General features: G+C 32.6%; 2 protein-coding genes across 12 annotated transcripts in view; one reads left to right on the top strand and one right to left on the bottom strand.

Annotated features, from left to right (window-relative positions):
• Positions 1-13,740, top strand: part of LOC145292010 (tyrosine-protein phosphatase non-receptor type 4-like) — a 973,203-nt gene extending 959,463 nt beyond the window's left edge. For 7 of the 9 annotated variants that reach the window (XR_013869534.1, XM_080138005.1, XM_080138003.1 and 4 more), the window contains one exon: positions 5,738-13,740. Coding sequence is in view for 8 of the 9 variants with exons in the window: in XM_080138005.1 (XP_079994131.1) it covers positions 5,738-5,775 (38 nt within the window). In the remaining variant the exon portion in view is untranslated. The remainder of the gene's footprint in view (positions 1-5,737) is intronic. The other 2 variants (XM_080138001.1, XM_080138002.1) reach the window with 1 other exon arrangement.
• Positions 13,494-23,747, bottom strand: part of LOC145292012 (DNA (cytosine-5)-methyltransferase 3B-like) — a 667,010-nt gene continuing 656,756 nt past the window's right edge. For all 3 annotated transcript variants that reach the window (XM_080138008.1, XM_080138009.1, XM_080138010.1), the window contains 2 exons: positions 19,723-19,835; positions 13,494-13,659 (listed from right to left, as the gene is read on the bottom strand). In XM_080138008.1, coding sequence (XP_079994134.1) covers positions 13,518-13,659; positions 19,723-19,835 — 255 coding nt within the window. In that variant the 3' untranslated portion in view covers positions 13,494-13,517. The remainder of the gene's footprint in view (positions 13,660-19,722; positions 19,836-23,747) is intronic.

The raw sequence follows: 23,747 nt of genomic DNA, 5'->3' as shown, positions 1-23,747 counted from the left end.
CTAGCAGAATACACGTCTCAGGACAAGTATAAGCGATATGTATAACATTTATTTGGGAGATAGTGTAGGGTGCATTTTTGTGGGACAAAGGTAAATTTGGTATCAAATCTAAATAATATGACAAGTAACTATATTGCCTTGAATATATATCCCATGAATCATAATTATCAGTTCGTTAGTTTAGGAGCGAATCATATGCATAAAAATATATGCATGATCACACATTACCCCCCCCCCCAAAAAAAAAAAAAAATTTCTACACTACTACAAATGTATTGCTTAACATTTATAAAAATAAAATAAATTAAATGAAAACTTATTTTAAAAAATGTCAAAGTCAAGTTTAATCCTCCATTTTCAACATGGCTGCCATCATTTCCATGTAGAGTTTTGAAGAGGAAGGGACTTAGATTAATATTCATAAAGATTTTTCATTAAAGCGTGTGTTAGTTTTTTTGTTTTTTGTTTTTACACAGGCACCACCACATTATCAAGGCCAAGAGGCCACTCGGAGATAAGGGTTTAAAGTGTACAGTAGAAATTGGACAATATAGTAATCATTAGTAATGGAAATTTGGTAAATTTGTTAACTTATATGGAACGGCTCATCAAGAACTTGTTTACGTTAGACTTGAAAACAACCATATTGTAGTCAGCCGGAAAGCAGGAAAACGGAAGACAATTCCACAGGCGTGCAGTTCTAAGAAAGAATCTTTGTTCATGGAATCTACGTTTAGGTTTAGGCACAGATAAAGAGTGGGGGGAATTATTGATAGTGTTTTCAGCTAGACGAGTGTTTCTTGTGAAAGTTTGGTGAGGGGGGACCATCATCAGTTGAACACTTTCCATGAAAATAACGATACAGCAGAGACAAACTCACAACATCTCTTCTGTGAGATAGAGGTTGTAGGGAAGAGAAAGGACATCTCCTACAAGGCTACAAAGTCTATTTTGAATTCGATCAAGGCAGGACAAATCCTTTCTAGCAGCTCCTGCCCAGATGTGATAACAGTATTCCATCCTTGGACGTACCTGGCTCTTATATAGATAGAGAATTGCATCAACAGGGAGATATCTACCGGATCAATAGAAAGATCCCACCATTTTTCCAGCAGCCTTGGCAACAGATTTGATGTACGTATTCCATTTAAGATCAGGAGTAACGGTCAAGCCAGAAGCTTGTCAAAACTTAAGGCCTCCTGAAGACGAGAGCCATTCATTTTAATTGATGCCAGATGTGGATCAGAATGTTGATGATGTAAAGAGAGAAGCTTGGTTTTAGATGCATTAAAAGTAACCAGCTACTCCTTTCCCCATTGTACCACGTGCTCAAGATCAGAGGAGAGAGAATCGGAGAGAACTTGCTCGTTTACTGTCTTAGATGTGCTACTATAAATGGTCGTATCATCAGCATAAATGTCTACAAATGATGTAAGGATGTGGTTTGGAAGATCATTAATGTAGATCAGGAACAGAGTTGGGCCCAGGATGGACCCCTGAGGGACTCCAGCATTTATACTGTGAGCTTCTGATTTTCGCCCATCAACTACTACTCTTATGAACCTATTAGAAAGAAATGATTTAATAATTGAGAAGACATTTCCAACTATGCCATACCCTATCAAAGGCCTTAGATATGTCAAGAGCAATTGCCCTAGAAAGGTTGCCTCCGTCAAGAGATTTGCTAATCCTATGAGATATAACTGTAAGCACATCTGCTGTAGATCTAGCAGAACGGAAACCATATTGAGTGTCACTAAGAAGGTTATTTTTGTTTAGATGGTTGATTACTTCTGTATTTAACACAGATTCCAGCAACTTATGACGCACAGGAGACTTATTGGCCTGTACTGAGAGGGGAATGAACGATCACCTGAATTCTTAAATACAGGGCATACTGATGAGATTTTCCAGGGTGATGGGAAACAATTTTCCTTAAGACAACATTTAAATAGTTTTGTAAGTATGGGCGCTAGTTCTGGTTGAAGTTTTTTGAGTACTATAATTGGAATACCGTTAGGGCCGGTTGCTTTACTGGAATCAAGGTTTTTAATTAGCTTGGCAACATCACATACAGATATATGTATATCATATAGCGTGTTTTCTGATACAGGAGGAAATATTGGGGGTTGGCAGCCTTGGTCGCAAAAGGTAGAATTAGCTGCAAAGTTCTTGGCAAATAGTTTGGCTTTGTCTAATGCTGACGAGATTAACTCAGGTCCATTGATGATAGTTGGGATAGAGCACACGCTTCTGTTGAGGATTCTGTTTGCTATTTGCCAGAACTGGTGAGAACCAAGCCGCTGCTCAGCTACTTTGGACTTTACGGACTGACCATACAACTCTCTTGCGTTGTTTATTACTTTCTTACAATGGTTGCTGGCAGTCCTGAAAGCGGCTTTAGTTTCCATACATCTATTATGTTGGAAGCATTGGAAAAAGTGATTTCTGTGCGCAATGGCAGTAGCACATTCTGGAGAGAACTATGGCTGGCTGTTAGGCTTTTGCTGGAACTTTTTTGAGGGTATGAAACGGTCAATACCTACAATTAACCATTCCGTCAGGTCTGATACTAAAGAGGACGCATCCTTTTTAAACATGGAACGCAGAGGTAGATCCGATATAAATGTACGGAAGCTATCCCAGTCAGCCTTAGTGTATCGATATACTGTATGATGGAGAGGTACGTCTGGGGACTTATTACATTTCATTTTTATCTTAATTGATACAACAGAGTGGTCAGAAGATCCAAGAGGAGACAGAACAGAAACTGAACATAGTTCAGGGCAAGTTGTGAGAAAAAGGTCTAGTAGATTCGCATATTGGCCATCATTGTCGGGCACACGGGTGGGTTCGTGAACAATCTGAGTGAGGTCATAAGCAATGGAGAAATCATGACAGAACCTCTCCTCATCATCGGTCTTGTTTGAGTGGGTCAATCATTCCACATTGTGAACATTGAAGTTTCCACATATGTGAATGTTAGCTGAAGGATAAGCAGATAGAACTTGGTCAATTTTCTCATATATGCTTTTAAAGATAGTAACTCTGCTGTTGTGGGGGCGATAGAGAGTAAATATAAATGCAGTGGTGTGAGCTAATGCAACCCAGAAGCATATATAGGGTAAGTTAGGATCTTCTCTGGAGATGTCCCTACCACATGGAAAAGGCACATATTCCATGCCCATGACGATCTTTGGGGTCAGATTTAGAAGTTAAGTCGGAGTATCCTTTAATTGCGAACTCTTCTAGGGAAATAGCCTATCCAATGCCAGTTTTGCTTAAAAATAAAAGGTCTGGTTTTGTCTCCTGTAATTGGGTTTCAACCTCCGGAAGGTTAGAACGTAGACCCCTGATGTTGGGGAAGGAGACAGGGTAGTGGGGGTCTACGTTGGAAGTTGGAGGACCGGGTTTAATCATGTATTTTCTGTTGAAACTTGTCATGATGGCATTTTGGAATTTGTGGACTAGGTCATCAGATTTGCTTAGAGCAGGACAGAGAGGGGAAACTTAGAGAGAAAAAGAAACAAAGAATTTTTTTTTTTTTTTTTTTTTTGTAGAACATAAGGTAAAGCCGTAACAATTACCCACTAATATGGCATCGAGAGGCCCCACCAGAAGCTATTGCATGGTCCAGAATCCATTTACCAAATGGCTATACAGCAGTCGCAGTACTTTGCACCTGCTGATAGGACAGCTTCCTTAGTGGTTAATCCAAGGTTCGAGTCCCTGACTATCAGGCGGATAACGTCAGCTCAGACAAAACGTTTACCTCCAGCACCCTTACTAGTGACATAGCTACAAGGATAGACATAGAAACAGAAAATTTCTGCCATCTCTGCCAACTGTTCGCGCAAAATACTGCCAACCTAGAAAACAGCTTTTTCTTCTCCCTTTGTCAGAAAAATCAGTCATTAAAAAATGAGGACTGGGGGACAAATAAGGAGAAGTGAGAGATGCGTTTTCTACTCTCCATTAAAAAAAAAAAAAAAAAAAAAAAATTATTAAGTATTATACTTAATAAAAGTCCAACAGACGTGTTTAAGGGAAAGTATGGTGATAGATTCCCCTCTCACGAACTAAAAAATGAATACAATTAAGTAATCTATTTTTGCAATCAGCTTGGTAGATAAATAAACATTTATGGACGAGAAAAACGATAGCATTTAATAAAACAGAAATACATAAATTAAATACTGAAATAAAATGTAGTTATTAATATTTGAATCTAAAGATAAAAAGTAGGATTAATATAGAAGTCACTTATCTCGAAAAAACACTTCCGTCTCCAAAATGCAAACTGTAGAAAAGAATTTTAGTTTTAATAACATCAGCGTTCAAAAGACTTTCTTTTTTTTTTTTTTTAAATTAACCGTTAAAAGAAAAGCGTGATCTTATTCAGGACTTTAGCTAGTGACGTTTTAAGAAACTTGCGATATAAAAGAAAAGCGGAGGGAGGGGGGGGCTTCTGAACGTCAGCTGGTGACGTTATAAGTAATTGCGAGATAAAATAAAAGCAGGATTAAGGGGTGGGGACTGAAAGGATGGTTGAGTCTATGCAATCTTGAAGATCAACTTAGTAGATAAATAAACATTTATGGATGAGAAAAACGCTAGCATTTAATAAAACAGAAATACATAAATTAAATACTGAAATAAAATGTAGTTATTGATATTTGAATCTAAAGATAAAAAGTAGGGTTAATATAGAAGTCACTTATCTCGAAAAAACACTTCCATCTCCAAAATGCAAATTTTCTTTTCATGGCACAAGATATATGTGTACATTTCTATTTTTTCAAATTATACAAAGAATACATTATCATGTAATTGTCCAGTAAAAATATTTGCCGTCTAAAACATTTCTTGGTAAAGAGAACAAAGTTGTCCTGTAGAATTACAATGTCAAAGTTAAAAAGAGTTTTCTTTTTGATAAAACAAAATTGATTAATGTTGAAAGATGTAATATATATGTATGTATACATGTTTTTTTAACATATGCACAAATTAACATGAATTTTATAAAAAAAAATATTAGGATAACATTGATCTTTGTAAAATTTAATAGTTGTATTATCCACTTGATCTCTTATTTTTTGTGTCTAGCTGTTAAATGATTTTTAAAATCGACACATTTTTTTATGAAATTCATTAAAGAAATGGCAAATTTCTTATTGAATTTTTTTCTATTTGAAAAACCTCAATTGAAATTTTACGTAATATTTTTTTTGCTTTATTTGTGGATGAATTCATAGGATTTTGTATGGAAATGAATTAAAATGAGGTTTTGGTTTTCTTTAATTGACTCAACTTTTCACTGGTTTATTTTAGTGAACAGAGTTGTTAGTTACTTCATAACATTTATTTAATAGTTATTAACATTGACCATATTAAAGTAAATTAAACTACTCATTTAATCACATGAATAATTATTTTTTGAATTAGTACTATTTTATTTATTAAGTATTTTGTACTGCTCAGTACTTTTCTTTTTTGTCATCTATTGTGATATGCCAGTAAAAATACTGTCACCAAAACAAAATTGAAAATGCTCACATACATTTTTCTATGTATGTAGTACAAAACCATTTGAATTATACAAAACTCATTGACCTTATAAAATTTGATTAATTAGTTACATTTTTTTTAATATAGGTATATATTTCAAATAAATAATAAATTTTTAATTCTATTAAAAAAATCTTTCCTGAATTTTATGTTTTCTTTTTTTTTACAGAGACAATAGTGCGTCCCCTTGATGACTATCAACGATGACATCTGAGCTGTGACTGTTCCCTCAACCTACAAGAGTGTGGCCACACGAGGGGAAGCTTATGGTGCTTGTGCCAAACCACAAAATTAATAAAACACACACACACACATATATATCTACACACGCATATGTATGTACATTATATATATATATATATATATACACACACACACACACACACACACACACACACACACATATATAATGCCAGAAGGACTGTTAACAGTTGCCAACCAGATCATAATGATGATACAGCAAGGACTCATTGCAACTGTTAAACCTGAAAATAAGCATGTGAAGTTGTGTTTTTGATTGTGTACATTCATTTGGAGATAATAATTGAATTGTGTTAACAGATATAAGCAACAAAATCTGTAAGCACAGAAATCCGTTTTCGATACAAATTGAGTTCACCTCTAACCCAGAGTTCACCTATGATGTATGCTCAATAATAGGGAGCAGTTGAAGAACTATAAAGAAAGTAAAGTTACTGATACATGATGCAAGTAACTAGTGTCACCAACTGCTGCTACTTTTCTTGTTTTGGTTTCATTTTTTGCTGATTTTAAACAAAAACAACCAGAAATGGGATGCCACACAACTGGCATTGTTGCTGTTGTTTCGATCATTTGTCACCACCAGATGCTAAAACAATCTTTAATCCCAACCAATATTTCCTGCCATGTTGGCTAACTACTGGCCTTGACATCTCTCCCAATAAATAATATAATCATCATCATCATCATCATTGATATCAATCATCATCACTGCTGCTGCTGATCCCAATAATAAGCACCAACTTTAGTTATCTGCACTCTGACAGTAAACTAAGTAAGAAATAATGTCTGTGTTAGCAGTAATTGCCTATCAGCCATGGCCCGGGGAGTAGGGTGGCAGGGCATGTAAATTCTCTCTAGAAAATGAGATGCACAGTTTCTCAACTTTAACAAACTCATTTGATATATGTAAACATCCTGATTCCTTTTCTTGGGTGATGAACATCAAAGCAATAAATATTGTTTATCTGAGGGAAAATAATAATTTTTTTTTTTAAAGAATTTTTTCCCTTCAGCTCTTGAACCTTCCTAAAAATAATTTAAAAAAAACAACTTGGGAGGGGAGTGTTATATAGTATACCATAAATAAGTTTGTGTAGGCAGGATAGCTAGTGAATACAGTACACATGTAAGGGTGGAGAATTTTTTTTTTTTTTTTTACAATGACAGGGTGGTAAAGTGGTAAAAATGATTTTTACAATGACAGGGTGGTAAAGTGGTAAAAATGATTTTTACAATGACAGGGTGGTAAAGTGGTAAAAATGATTTTTACAATGACCGGGTGGTAAAGTGGTAAAAATGATTTTTACAATGACCGGGTGGTAAAGTGGTAAAAATGATTTTTACAATGACCGGGTGGTAAAGTGGTAAAAATGATTTTTACAATGACCGGGTGGTAAAGTGGTAAAAATGATTTTTACAATGACCGGGTGGTAAAGTGGTAAAAATGATTTTTACAATGACCGGGTGGTAAAGTGGTAAAAATGATTTTTACAATGACAGGGTGGTAAAGTGGTAAAAATGATTTAAAATTTTAAACAATGTTTAGTGTCTGTTTTAAGATAAACCCAAAAAATCCCGTAAAAAATATCTATTGCATTTTGTGCCAAAATGATTTTTATATCAATGAAAATAAAGTTAAATTAAAACAAACTATTCTTATTAAATTAGATCCTTTCTGTAATTCACACACACACAAAAAAAAACAAAAAACAAAAACAAATGTTAAAATGATGTGCAAAAATTGTGAACTCTATTATTCCTTTGAGTTGGAATCATTTTTGCTTTCATCTTGACATACGTTTTTGTTATAAAAGACATTCAAATTTCAAATGTCAGATTTCAAATGTCAGATGTCAAATATCAAATTTCAAATGTCAGAGGTCAAAGGTCAGAGTGCAAATAAAAATGCCATTAGTTTTGCTAAACTGCTTTCATCATTTCAACTGAATGTTTATGCACACATCTCATCTCATTGGAATCTCATAGTATAAAGTTCCATTTGTATGTGTGTGCCCTACAATTTATTCAAATGGCATGTAATGTTAAAACATGATGAATTTAGCATTTCAACATTTGTCTGTGCTTAATGAGTTTTTCTTTTATTATCTATCAGCAATTCTGATAGCCATAGATTACAAACTAAATCGGCAATCCATAAATTGACATGTGAAGAAAATGTTTTGATTCTACTTAACACAAGAAATATTTGCATGGCAGTTTCATGAAAATATCAGATAGACGGAAAGTCAATTTGTGAAGTTGGGACATGAACAAATACATGTTCACTTACTCTCTTCAAATCTCCTTTGTTAATGGATCCCAAAAGTTCTTTCACCACTTTGATTCCACAATCACCGTGGCAACATGCTCTGATCTTTCTTTTTAGCTTTTTATTCTTTTCATTATTTCAAAAGAGAAATTCAACATTGTCTAATCACTTGCTGTCCTCTCACTCTTAGAGGATTAGAATTTTCACATATATGGTAAATCTTTCAATGTGTCTAAAAGTTTTTTTAATATAAATGTAAATTGTGTAAGAATTTATTTTCATTGCATTATTATAATTATTATTACTATTATTATAATTATATTTATTATTATAATTATATTTATTATTATAATTATATTTATTATTATTATTATTATTATTATTGTCCCATTTTGATTGTAATTTTTGTGGTAGACACACCTCAACAAGGATATTCACAAGTACAATGAATTCTACATTGAATCTTAATCTAGAATTCATTTGATACGTTTTTGCTGTAAAGTACATAAAACATTTTTAGTTCTATTGTTTTATTTTTATTTTTTTTCCTGCAAAGAACATCAAATATTTTGTGTAAAAATATTTTCATTCATTTCTCAAGAATTTAAAAATAAAAACAAATAGAAATATCAAAATTAGGAAATTATTTAATTTAATAATTTCAATTTTAAAATCGTCACATTTTCATGAAGGTTGTGTTTGCATAGACTACAGAATCTTTTTTTATAAATCCCTGTTGCATAACGTCTGCTCATCATAACGTCTTAAGTAAATTATTTTTTCTAATAGTCATGTACTTTTGAAGAGAAATCAAGTAAAAAATAGTTCAAATCATTTTAAGAAATAAACTGGATGAAATCAGAAAGAATATTAAAAAATAAATCTACATTTTTTAGTTGATTTCCTTTATTTTTTAATTTTACATGAGATTATTAATTCATAAGTAAATCATGGACTTCTCAAATAACAAAAGGCTTCAACACTAAAGTCATCTGTTGTGAAAACTTTTCAATTCCCAAGAACATTTCTTTAATTCTCAAGTCTAAAATTATTTTAATTGATGTAAAAACATTTTCTTCCTTTTTTTTTTATTTTTTTTATAAAAATGTGCATTAAAAATATTTTTTAATAGAAACGACAACAGATAGGATTAACTAAATATTTCATTCTGTGGCTGATTAATTGGATAAAATATATTACTGTCTTCCTTTTTAAATGAATACTAGATGTAAGTGACCCTAAAGCTTCAATCAACTCATTGGCGAACAGTTGACAAGAGTCTCCCTGTCCAATATCAGGTGAAAAATACTTGATAAACTATAAAATTCTCTGTAAATTAGCTAATGTTTTAGGCATCTTCATTTTTGTACAGTACATTTGTTTGTGTGGCGATGGTGGTGCACATACAAATGTATTGTAAAAATTGATCGCTTAATTTCTCATAAAAGGAAAACATGAGACTTGGATTTTTAGGGTTTACAATTTAGTCCACCATTTTTATTGCATGTATTATTTATAGTCAACATAATTCACTTATATTTCTATAACAGAGAATAATTGTACAGAGGATTTTTTTCCCTCATCTCTATTAACGGTTAAACATCTGCATACTTAGATTTATACATATATTTCTTTATTATTTGATTTCTATAGAACCCAATTACTTAAAACATCAGAAGAAAATTATAAACCTCTGCAATTATCACCATTGAAAATTGTAAAACCAACTTAAAATAAGCATAAAAATTTGTGTCAAATCAGAAGTAATTCAGTTAAAATAATTATTGATGAAAAAGTTTATTCTATTTTTAATGTTCCTTAGTAAGGTTTTTTGCATCCTCATCCTTAAAAAATTATTAAATTCATTCATATTATTTTAATTATTACATTGAAGATTTGTTGTCTGTTAATAAACCAGTAAAAACTTTCGAATTTCATTTTCATACAATTTTGTGCATAGATTTTCTTATTAAACATTAAAATAAATGAATGAATTGATTAAAATAAACAAAATTGTAAAACTAAAAAAAATCAATAATTATCATTTAGGTTTTATAATAAATTGTAAATTTAATAGATAATTAGAAATGAAAATTATATAAAAACTAAATAATAAAAAATGACTAAAAATGTGTTTACACAAAGAAAAGAAGGAAATCTAGACAGTAATTTAAAAATTACATCATTTCTTTTCAGTCAAAATTATTCATATCAAAGTAAAGATTTAAATAAACACCTTTACTTACTTTACTACTTTTATTTAACATTAAATTACAATAAATCAGTTGTGTGTGTTTTTTTTAATGAATGTAATGTAAGACCAGAAAGAATAATAATTTCCAAAGTTTCAAATGTCATTCACTTAATGTTTCTGTGTTGCTGTTAAGACATTTGTGCATTAACTCAATTATATTATTATCGATTTTTTTTTATTTCAATAGGATTTTCTCTGAAAATTTGCTTTATTTTTCTAATTGGTTTTATTTTCAAATCTTTGATCTTTATTATCCAATCTATTAAAAATTTCTAAACTAATTAGATTTGAATATGATTTTGTTAATTGAGAAAAAAAGAGAGAGAAACAACATGAACAAAAGTGAATTTTACTGAAAATATCTTTTTCAGAGATGATAGCACTACAATTATCAATTTAAGTTTGATTAATCAGAGCATTGCAAATATCCAGTTGGTATAATAGGATTGATAACATTAATATAAGGATTTTGAACAGTCCCCATTCTCCTCACACACAAATGTTGTAATGAGGGTTGGTTTGATATTTTTCATAAAATACAAATAAAAATAATTATTTGTCAAGTTAATGAATTCCTAGTAGATGTCGGTGTCAATGGGGGAGGGAATCAAACATGATAGGAGGGGGTGTGAAACATGGTACACATAAAGAATAATTTGATGTTTTGAAAATGAAAAAGTTATCAGTTTACCAAAAAAAAATTTAATATCTACCTATTCTTTCAGGTAATCACTTTTTTTTTTATTTGTCTCATTAATTTACAACATGTAACAGTTCCAAAAAATGAATGAAAATAAAAGATGTAGCAATATTTTGCCTGAGACTGTCTACTCATAGAAACATCCTCTAGCTATGTGTGATCTACTATGACCAATTGGATCACTGTAAAGCTCTGTTTAAGCAACTCTTCTGTGTTTAGAACTCCAAAATAATACCAAGCTTTCAACATGCACTTTGTTTACAACTTCTTGGTAGAAAAATTACAACGATGCGCCCGTAGTTGACTTATACTCCAGTATGTATGTGCGTATTGGGAGGGGAGTACAGGTTTTTTTTTTTTTCATAATTCCTATTGCAACATTGTTCAGATTCTTTTTTAAATGCAATGCAAAGATGGTCTTTTAGTATTTTGCAAATGTACTCGATTAAGTAAAAAAATACTCCTTCTTTAAAAATAAGAATTTTAGCAAAACTATTCAATTTTCACTTTCAAGCTGTAAATGATATTTTTTCCAATACTTTTTATCATTTCTTTTCACTTGGAAATATTTTTATTACAGAATATTTCATTCATGTTTTTTAAACATTTTAACTAAATCGTAAAGTGAAGAACAATAAGAAACATGAAGAAAGATCATCTTCTAATCTGATTAACAGCAGCTAATTTATCAATTTACCTAACATACCCTTTAAATAGAGTCATCCATAAGCAAAGTACTCTGTTTATTATATGTGACTGCAGGAAATTATGGCTGGTATTTTTATAAGGTTTCCATCAAATCTTTGTTGAAGTTTAAAATAGTTACCATATAAATTAAGTTACTCGATAAATAAAGTTTGATGATAAAAATTACAAGAAGTCAATATAAATTATTTTTTTAGAAAATGTAAATTTAAAAAAAAACAAAACAAAGTTTGAATAAAAAATCTTAAGAATTGTCATAAAGTGAAAATTCAATTCTCTTTAACACTGTCTTTTTTTTTTAAATTTTATTTGAACTGTTTTACCATTGCTATTTTCTCAGAGCAACTTAATTTCTTGGAATATGAGAATCTGAAATATTGAAGAAGAAATATAGAATTGAGAAGTAATGAAGATCTTGTTCATTTCTTTCAGATGCACCCATCGTACAATAAGTATCAGCTTACAAACAAACACGATTGCAGTGGAGTTTTCCAATTTTTTAGATCAAACAAAAGTGAATTTAGCTTTCATTACCAATTTCTAACAAATTTACAAAATGAAAGTTGTAAGATTTTACAGTTCAGATTGTTGGCCTCTAAATATATTAAGCATCTTTCTTTTTGATCAGCTTTTAGGAACTTTTGAAAATATCAAAACATGTTTCATCTCATACACAACTCATCGAATTGTCATGATATGATAGCTATTTTTGGTTAATAAGACCATCACTTGTTTATTATTTTAGAATTTCATTTTATCCCCAGTTTTATTCCATTTATTTAACTTCCCAAAATGTATTCTTCTTTAATTTCATTATTTAATCCCATCTTATAAAAGTCTTATTTAACAATACTGTTATTTTAGCTTCATTATTTGTGTGCAATTTCTGTCATTCAAAAGAATGAAAAAGTAATTAAAAATATTTTTAGCTCAAAAAATCAATTAACAATTTTAGCTCCATATATTGCAACTATTTGTATGCTGCCACTCAATCTGCCAGTTTTTTCATTAAATTTTTATTTAAAAAAATTAGAAACAAACATAATACTAAAATAAAACAATTATTTCAATCATTTTATTATTCAAGCAATTACAATATTGATCCATATATATATATATATATATTTTGCTAAATCTTTTACATTCAAAAATATAATTTCCTTTTTATCAAATGGGATTTGTGTGATGAAAAAATCTTTATCCTTAATCAGAACTAGACTAATATATTGATTCTTTAAAGTAAAATATTTAGCAAATGTGTGTGTGTATGTATATATATATATATATATATATATATATATATATATATATAATTACAGTTAGAAAATTATTTAAAAGTTTAATACTCTGAAAACATCATTTCTTTATATAAATTGTTCTAAAACTGTGAAAATATGTTTTTTAAAAAGAAATGAAAATCTAATGAAAATTCTACTTAATTCGGTTTTAGTCATGACTGAACAACAAATCAAAAAATTAAACATTTTTTATTTTTTACTTTTAACAAACGAATAGAAATAAAAGTTCTATTTAAGCAACAAAATCTGCATAAATTCTGAATTTTAAATGACAGAAACTTCTGCTAAATTTACAGATCAGATTGTTTGAACATTTTTCTCAAACAGATAATACAATGAATTATTTTCATACTAGTATCAAAATCGTTTTTTGTTTTTCACAAAAGTATATGAATTTAGGATGCCCTCTTCAAAGAATGGGGGCTAAGTCCAAAAGTTGTAATTATTATTAATTTTTTTTTACTCTGTGCAAAAAATATCCGCAAGTGGAGATAACAAAAATTTGATAACCGGTAAACTCCAAGCTTTGCCAAGCAGTCGTTGGCGTCGACTGTAACTCAAGTTGTTCACATCTGTATAATGCGGAGGGAAACCAAAAATCCTAAAATAAAAAAAAAAAATATTACAAAAACATGTGCGTTTGGACTTTTCTTTCTTGCTATTAAACAAAAATGTCAAATTATTTTCTGATTGTTTTTTTTACTGTTTCAAAATTAATTATAAGCATTCAAAACATCGACTCATATTTCATTGTGATGGAAGAAGTATTTCAACATATTTTATTTAAATTTTGTTTTGTACGTATTGAAGGAATTTGAAAATGTTTCATCTGTTTTCTTGAAAAAGTTTACGAGAAAGAAATGTTTGATCATGAGAAAAACAGAAGTGAAAAATCAGTTACGATTTCTTGAGTTGTATCAAATGTTGACTAATATTGAAGAGGAGAAACAACATCAAATGGGTTTTAGTAACAGGACTCAGATTTCAATAAAGTGGATTCCAAATTTTCGACATTAAAAGCTGTGCAATTGTGGTTATTTTTCTTTTGGTAGAATTTCTCACTACAGCAATGAAACTACGTTGACATCTCTTTGCAAGAGTTGCAAAATCCCAACGTCATCATTTCCCCTAACATGGATATACATGTGACTGAGGATTGCTTGTGAACTTCATACTCCCATCTAACTCCCTCTTTCAAATAAGGTTAGTGCCGTTTCACACACACACACACACACACACACACAATCAGATAAAGAGAAAAGGTGGCCATTTTTTTTCTTTTTTCTTCATTCTTTTTGTTCACAACAAAACCCGAGAGACTGCATGCACATAAACATTTTTGTACTAATTTTTTAAGCGTTTAATCACAGCAGAGCAACTTATTTTGAATTTTTAAGCATTTAATCACAGCAGAGCAACTTATTTTGAATTTTTAAGCATTTAATCACAGCAGAGCAACTTATTTTGAATTTTTTAAGCGTTTAATCACAGCAGAGCAACTTATTTTGCCTTTGGTAACATTTCACATCATAGCAGTGAAGCTACATTTCTAAATTTACTAACTCAAATTGCTTGATGTCTTTTGATCTTTACTCTAGCAAATATCTTCTTTTAAAATAAAGAATCCATTAAATTTTATGTTTGATGTAGCATTCACAATTTGTAATTTATATCAATTGCTTTTCTAAAAAAATTTCAGATTAATTTCTGCAAAGATTTCCATTTTTAAAAGTTTAATTGCTATAATATAATTCTACAGCATATAGATATTTGTTTGCAAGATTACTGTCACAATAATGAGTAGTCTGACATTTTTAAATTTATTTGTCAAGCTTTGGTCTATTTGGCTTCATTGATTTTACTTAATTATCTTGCCTTTCTTTTTGCTCATCGGTTTTGCCACTATCTCCCAACCTAAGCTTCTAAAAATCCTGGTGATTTTGGCCTTCAACTTGACATTCATGTTAAAGGTGGATTTGTTGGTGGCTCATTTTACTGCTTCCAGATAAAGAACTCAAGGGGGATTGCATTCAGGTGAAGTATGGTGGATAAAGTACCTGACATCAAGTTGGTCTGCATCTTCCAGCTGGTATGGCAGGTGCTTATTGATCCAGAGTTTCACTATATCACTCAGAACATTGACATATTGATGTTCAGTGAAGCTTTTAGAAAAGACATTACAAGTTACTTTTACTGTTAATGATATCAAAGATAATGGATGTTACTGGAAACTTTATCTAGGACTCCGAGCATGACTTTTGATGAGGCAATGAGCCACCTGTTGTTGAAGAACCACAATGTTTGGATCCAGTAAGTGTTTCAATTTGTTGATTAGCTTCAATTTTTTTTTCTTGCCATTTACAGAAATTGTCTTTTTACTCATCTTGTAATAATGAGTTTTCTATGTCTTTCGCTCTTTGCAACCATGTTTGACGCGTTCAATGTTGATGATCTCTTAAGCTTCAGTAACAGACTCTAGTGTTCAGGCTGTAGTTAGTGTTTTTCTCTCTGATGTCACCCCATAGTTGAATCTTGAATCTCAAAAATATTTTCTAACCTTTTTCTTTTATTACTATCCTCCTATTTGAAGACGATGAAAATGATATGATGAAAAGGGATAAAACTTGCAGTTGAAAATTGTAAACAAATATTGTCTGCTGTTTGTAAATCTTCCCTTAGAATTGTCCAAATTGTCTTTAAAACAATGCAACTTATTTCATAAGAATTAATCATTTCACTCCCTTGATTACTAACTCTGAAAGTAATTTCACTAACTTTACTTCCTCCAAGATGTACAGAAATGGTTTCTTTACTTATGCTTAGCATATACAGTAGCTCTTTCCATGTGGGGTCTTTCATTCTATGATTGAAGGTGAAAAAAAATTCTCACCTGTATGATTTTATTTCCTTCCAAAACAATTGATACCCTCCTCCCTCCATACATATTGTAAAGCTTTACAACTTGTAATTTATCGATTGCAAAATTGGCTATGGCATATATTCTCTGTGCAGTTCTCAAAACAAATAGAAATTTTTGTATAGATCATTTAGAGTACACTCTTCATGATCAGCGTTTTCTGCGGTATTTTATTTATAGCATAGCTTTTTCCAAGTCATGCAGCTGATTTAGTATATCTGCTGACCAGCCTTGCGACCTTTGTTTTTCACTCATACTTATGTCCTCATAAAATGCTCATTGTTTTTGGTTGACATAGGAACTCATTGTCTAAAAACTTTGTACTCTTTCTCCAATCCACTTGGCTGCCTGTATTTAATATACACTTGTGCCCGATATTATTCATACCCCCCTTGAAAATTGAGTTTATTAGGTGTAACTTTGTAAGAATTTATTGTTTACGTCCATATTGATACATATTCTTAATAAACCTCTTCTGATCATTTTCGTCATTTTAAAATCTCGGGATACTTGTAATAAAAGAAATATACGGCTATTTATAAAATCTGCAATGTTCAAAAATAATCATACCCCCTTATTTTTTCAGTATTATTCCAGTTTCTGACTGTTTGTTTCCTGTTTGATTCTTATTTTGAATGCTTTTATACAACCTCTGATTAATTTCATTTCGTTTTTTGCATTTTTCAGAAATTAAAATGATATCAACTGAAAACCAATAAAAGAATAAAAATTATTAGAATGGGGAAGAAAAAAGAGCTTAGTAATGATCTTAGGACTAAAATTGTGAATTCACATAAGGATGGTTTAGGTTACAAGTCAATTTCCAAGAAATTTGAGATCCCTACAGCAACAGTACAGAGCATCATCAAAAAATTCCAGAGCCACCACACAACAAACAACTTGATTGGTAGAGGAAGGAAAAGGAAACTGTCTGCTAGAGCCACCAGGAATATTGTAAGAAGTGTTAATGCAAATCCAACCACCACTACTAAGGATATTTTAGAAAATCTGGAGTCTTCTGGCATAAAAATATCAAGGCAAACATTGCAAAGGACTCTGCATGAAAATGGTCTGAAAGGAAGAAGACCAAGAAGGACCCCATTGCACACCGGAAAACACCTTGCAGCACGTCTAAAGTTTGCTAGGACCCATGTGAATTCTCCAGAGTCCGTTTTCTCAAGTATTTTGTGGACTGACGAAACAAAAATTGAATTGTTTGGCCATATGGATGCTTCTTACGTTTGGAGGAAGAAAGAAGAAGTTTACAACCCAAAGAACACCGTACCCACGGTGAAACATGGTGGTGGTAGCCTAATGTTTTGGGAGTCCCTTTTCGGCTAGTGGTCCAGGTAGTTTGGTCAAGATAGATGGAACCATGATAAGGAGCAATATTTGGAGATACTCCAGAAAAAACATTAGACAGGATGCGGAGAAGCTCCATTTAGGACCAAACTGGGTCCTTCAGCAGGATAATGATCCAAAACATACTGCCAAAATAGTCAAGAAATGGTTTGAGGATAATCAAATTAATGTTTTGGAATGGCCTAGCCAGAGTCCTGAACTGAACCCTATCGAAAACCTCTGGCACATATTGAAAACTGAGGTTAAAAAGCGGAAACCTAGAAATTTGAGGGGTTTGGAGAACTACGGCATTGAAGAATGGTCAAAAATCAATGTTGATGCTTGTAAAAACCTTGTTGATAAATATCCAAAACGGTTACAGGCAGTTATTAAGAATAAAGGGCATGCTATTGACTATTAGTAAGAGAGGTATGAATAATTTTGAACTAGTGACATTATTGTTTTTCTTTGTATAATGTTTCAAACTTGCATAATTTATTTATTTGTTGAGTTTAAATTAAATGCTTATGCTTGATTTATTGTTTGAAATCCCTTTAATATTGTCTACCTTCTGGTTTGAGCAATATTCTTATAGAAATCTCAAAGATCCGAGGGGTATGAATAATATCGGGCACAAGTGTATATATACGAGGGGTGTGCAATAAGTAATGCCCCTGACCCACTTCCCATAGCAGTAGAGCAACGAAACTTGGCACAGTTAGTCTTTCTCTACATAGGAACCACCTAGAGTTATGCATTTCTCCAATCATTTGATGCAGCTCTGGAGACCGTTTTTGTAGAACACCTCAGGTTGGTCCTCCAACCACAACGTGACTTCAGAAATCAAGGCTGCATCATTTGGGAAACACTTTCCTTTCAAAAACAACTTCATGGCTGGGAAGAAGTGAAAGTCAGAGGGTGCAAGGTCAGGAGAGTAGGGAGGATAGGGAAGGATTTCATAACCACACGCCCGTGTTTCTGATCTGGCGAAATGTGAGTTGTGGACCGGATCATTGTCCTGCAGATCTTGCTCCGCCTCTTGATTTGATTTCCCTTAATTTCCTCAAAAATGAAGCATAATAGGCTCTTGTAATTGTGGTACTCTTTGCCATAAAATCTATCATTACTACTCCATCCTGGTCCCAGAAGACTGTGAGCATAATCTTGCCAGCAGAGGGCTGTATCTTTGGAGGTGGTGAGTCCAAGTGCTTCCACTGCATTGACTAGGCTTTGGTCTCTGGATCATAGTGATGGACCCAGGTTTCATCTTGTGTAATCAGTCTTTTGAAAAACTTTGACTCATCTTCTTGGCACATCTCCAAATTCATCCTCAAGCACTCGACGCATTCTCGCTTCTGGAATGGTGTGAGCAACCTGGGAATCCATCTGGCAGACACCTTATCCATATGCAAACAGTCATGAATGATAGTTTCCACAGATTCTGTACTAATCTTGACATCTTGAGTTATTGGGCGAATAGCAATGCGCTGATCTTCTAAAATGGCAGCCTCGACTTGACAGACAGATGCCTCATCAATGGCAGAGGGGGGGGGGCCAGGTCTGGGAGCTGTTTCCACAGACTTCCGACCATGTTTGAATTCACAATGCCAGCGTTTTACAAGGTTATATGATGGGGCATTATCGCCATAAGTTTCTTTCATTTCATCAAAAGTCTCCTGTGGTGTGCATCCTTTTACAAAAACCGGATCCCTGCTCGACATTCAACAGGCTCCATTTCACACCTGACTCAGTTCAAACACCTGTAAAACAGAAACCACAATTAGTTCAGAGCTGTAATTTGCCACATAACCCGTAGAGATACTAATCATTGCACATGCAAAATTTCTGCTAGGTCAGACAACTGGAAGTGGGTCAGGGGCATTACTTATTGCACGCCCCTCGTAACTCAAATTCCAGTTAAACAATTCAATTCTAAATTCTTTCATCAATGTTTTTCTAAAACGATTGTGGCTACTTGCATTTCAGTTAAAGTAATGTTTCCCAATTTTGTCTTTTGACAGCTGACCAATTACAACAATATAAAACCCAAAATTTGTGTAACTTTCTGAATTTGTCTCTGTCATATGGAGTTCTGACATAAATATTTCATCCTTCCAGCCAGCCGTCTAGTGAGTGTGAGAACCTTCTTAACTGGAAAAAAATGCTTGTCTCCAGTTATATTTGACATAAATTTAGATATTTTTAGTAAATTTATTTTTAGATTATGTTATAATAATTTACTGAAAAGTTAAGACTTTTGGTTATGAGACAGAAATAATTATAATCACATCATTGATTTAACAAACATTGTCTTAATATTTAAAACTAGAACGACAGTGTGACTAACAAGATGAAAACCATGCAATAATATAATAAATGAGAGGAGAGAGATTATAAGTAACTCACCTTTCTAGTTCAGTAATCCACACAGTATCTTCTTTTCCATCCATTTGTACAGGCAGTATTTTTCCTTGACGCAAAGAATTTGCACAAGTTGTTACTGTCCGAAGCTGTTTCACCTTAACACATCAAATAAACATAACTTAATGTATAAGATACAAAAAGATAGAGAAGTTGTCAAATGTTTTTTAATGCTATAGAAATGTTTTCAAAAATCTTTCTGAAAATAAAAAATATTCAAATACAATTGGTACACACTTTTTACACATTGATTTCAAATGATCTATTAATTTCTTATCATTTGGCTAATATCAAATTTGAGCTGCAAACAAAAAAATTTAATACTCTCTATTCTTTCTTTGTGTCAATCATCTTTGTTCTCCAGCTCTCCATATGTCTGCAATCAAACTTTATGGCATAAATTTACTTTCGTTTTCTGGATTCCAAAAGTTAGAAATATCTTGTCATTTAAACGACTCTGATCTCCAGAATCAATAAAAATGTAATAAAAATAACATTAATTTTCATGGTACAATAAAAATAACTTCCTTTTTATGATGAAATAAAAAGAATAATTTAATCTTTATGATACAATAAAAATAACTCATGTTTTATAATACAATAAAAATAATCTCTTTTTATGATATAAAAATAAGTTCCTTCTAAGGATACTGTTATGAGACAGCATTTTCCTTATAAAAACTGACATCCCATTTTCCATATGAAAATAAATAGAATATTAAAATATTCTATTTAGAACGTTTTTGGAACGCTCTGGAATAATCAAGAAAATTCTATAAAAAACCTATATACAGACGTCGCACTAGTCGCTGCATCAGTTATTAAATTGTTGACTTGTGTTATGAACTCTGGTAAAATCCAGCTGAAAGAAACTGCTTAAAAGCTAACCACCAGATCATTTGAAGAAACTGGAATTTCGGTAAATACAAAGATTTCTGTATATTTTAATATTTTTATTATTAGATTTACCCATACAAAAAACTTTTGATTTGAAGTCAGTAGTTCTTATCTCTTTTTTACAATCAACGCTATGGACCTTCAAATCATTTTCAAAGCTTGTAGCAATAGTACTAAGAAAGTGTATATATTTTTTATTTATTACATTTTCACCCCAAACAAGGCACATTGCCACTTTGATATCAGGGACATAAGCATAAGAGGTACTGTGTAGGGGGTTGGGCAGCAAGATGTCGGTTCACTTGAACTTCTGCATGTCAGTACAGTTGGGGAAGCAGGGACCCGGAAGGGAATTCCAAAGTCTAGCGGTTCTGGGGAAGAAACTACTGGATTAGAAGGCTCTCTTACATCTAGGGATCTTTACTGTGAAGGGGTGGGATTTAGCTGCTTGCCAGGTTTGTCAGGGGTATTTATGTCGAGGGGGCACAAGTGCTCTGCATTTTATCAATGGGACAAGGCTGAAGCTTAGATGACAGTTCAGGACCTATCAGATTGGCGACTCTCTTTTGAACCTTGTCTAGGAGCGAGAGACTAGTGGCAGATGCACCAGCCCAAATATGACAACAATACTCAATTCATGGACGAATGGTGGCCTTTATAGAGGTACAGGATACTTTTGGGTGTTAGTAGTTTTCTAGCACGGTAGAGAGAACCTACTTTCTTTGCAGCGGTCCTGGCAATACTCTCAATGTAATTGTTCCAGCTCATGTTTCCTGTGAATGTTAGGCCGAGGAGTTTAAAAGATGTACTTTCAGATAAAGAGTCATTGGCCATTGCTATTGGTGGTAGAGAAGGTTTCTTGTAATTCTTGAAGGAAACAAGTTTAGTCTTGGCAGCATTGAATGTGACCATCCATTTTTGTCCCCATTCCACTACAGATCAAAGGTCATCCTCTAGTGTTTCTGCCATTTCTTTAGATATGTGTTCATTTAGTTTTCCTGTCACGTCTGTTATAGAGCGTGGTGCCGTCAGCATAAATATCCATCTCACAGACAATTTTGTCAGGGAGGTCATTTATGAATATCAGAAATAATAGAGGTCCAAGGATAGACTCTTGAGGCACTCCCGCATTTATATCATATTGTTTTTGAGGACAACCTGGATTTTTCTCTTATCTAAGAAGGATTTAATTATGTTATGTATTCTTCCAGTGATACCGTATGATCTGATTTTCCTTCATGCCATACCCTGTCAAAAGTCTTAGATATATCTAGGGTTACCGCTGAATCTCACTTTAATAATGCATTCCGTAGAAAGTAACAGACACATCTAGTTACGACAATGAAAAATTTCTAGTGCATATTGTAAAAAAAAAAAATACGATATCTGAATGCAAAGTACTGAAAAGAACCCTAAACCTAACCCTGAGAAAGCTAAGCCCATTAAAATCTTGCAAGACACATATAAATCTTAAACTTTATTATTACAAGGCCTTTTACCGTTATCATAATCAAACTTCATTGGAGATTTTGCTTTATTACAAAGCATAGAATTCAGTGTCATTAACCCTTTCAGAAAATTTCTACAAAAATCAAAATTTGTGAATGCTTTTGTCATATCGGTGTTCGATCAACCCTACCAGTTAAAGGTGTTTCCCTGTCTGATAAACGACTTTGCAGGTGAAAAAGTAGTAGCAGAACCAGTCGTTAATGGTATAATAGAAATAAGCGATGAAAATAGGGTTGAAGAAGATAGACTTATATTGTGTAGAGGACTAGGATATAAATACCCTAACTCACTACAAGAAAAAATAATGAAACGAATTTAATGAAAGAAACAAAGAACTCAAATGCTGGAATAAAATAAACACGTTGTTTATTTTCTGTTGAGAAATGAAAATCTTGGGTGTACACGTGTTCATTCAGCCGTTGACGACTACGTGCGTGGAAGGAAAAGGGAATGCAATAGAGAAACGCGAAGTGGCAAGCCGGCCTGTAGAAAGAGAGGGTTAAGCTCAGTAGAGAGTCGCGCACATGTCTGTGTTGATGGACCAAGACGAAAGGGAGATAGAGTGAGAATGTCAATCCAGTTAATGGAGAGAGAAAGAGTATAAAGTGTACGTACGGTCTGTTAGCTTTTTGTCCCACATAGTAGCAAGTGGTCTGAAAAGGCACGCTGTCGGTCCATAGACCGTCCAACTAGGAGGCTGGTTTGAAAAGGGAGAAACCGCTTATTGCTCTTTCTTTTATAGGTGTTTCCGGTGGTCTTTTGCGCATGTGTGGATTTCCTTTGAAAGGGAAAGTGACGTTGTCCATGCATGCATGCATGTATGTGCGTACGTTAGCGTGTGTGTGTGTATACACGTGAATGTGAGTGTATGTACGCGAACGTGAATATATGTACGTGTGTGGACGTGGGCGCGTATGTTTGTGTGCGCGTATGTATATGACAAGTAATATAGCTTGAAATGTGAACGCATGTTTTTGTGTGAGACTTGAAAAGGCTCGCGCAACTGTTACAAAGAAACAAATTTCAAAAGAGATAGACTCAACACCAGTTAATACTCAAATTAAATGAAACCTTCTTATCACATGATTTAGAAAAAAAAACAAATATTATGAATAAAAAAATTAAATAGGACACAACCCAGAAGAAAAAGGACACAAAAATTAAAAAACGTTTTAAATATAAATCAACTTGCTATTGAAGAAGAAAACAATCTTTAGAAAAATAAAATACTTAGAAGAAGCAAGAAAAGTTAGAGAATGCCTTTATATGACAATTGGCATTTTAATAAGAAACTGGGTACCAATCTGGTTAGATGAAGAGTGGAAAATAATAAACTAGATAGTGGTCCCGAAAGCGTACAGACAAGAAATATTGAAGATAGCTCATGATACTCCTATATTAGAACATTTAGAAATAAATAAAACCTATGAGAAAATAGTAAATTGTTTTCACTGGTCGAAACTAAAACAGGATGCTGTAGACTTCTGCAACTCTTGCTACACATGGCAGATGGTTGGAAAACCAAATCAAATGATTCCGTCTGCCTCTCTAAAACCTATTCCAGCATTTGAGGAACCATTTGGTAGAGTGCTAGTTGATTGTGT

This window comes from Euprymna scolopes, chromosome 13 (genome assembly GCF_053919585.1).
Source record: "Euprymna scolopes isolate OS-2025 chromosome 13, ASM5391958v1, whole genome shotgun sequence".
NCBI lineage: Eukaryota > Metazoa > Mollusca > Cephalopoda > Sepiida > Sepiolidae > Euprymna > Euprymna scolopes.
Note: the sequence above shows the minus strand (reverse complement) of the source record. Positions and strands in the feature narration are given on the sequence as shown.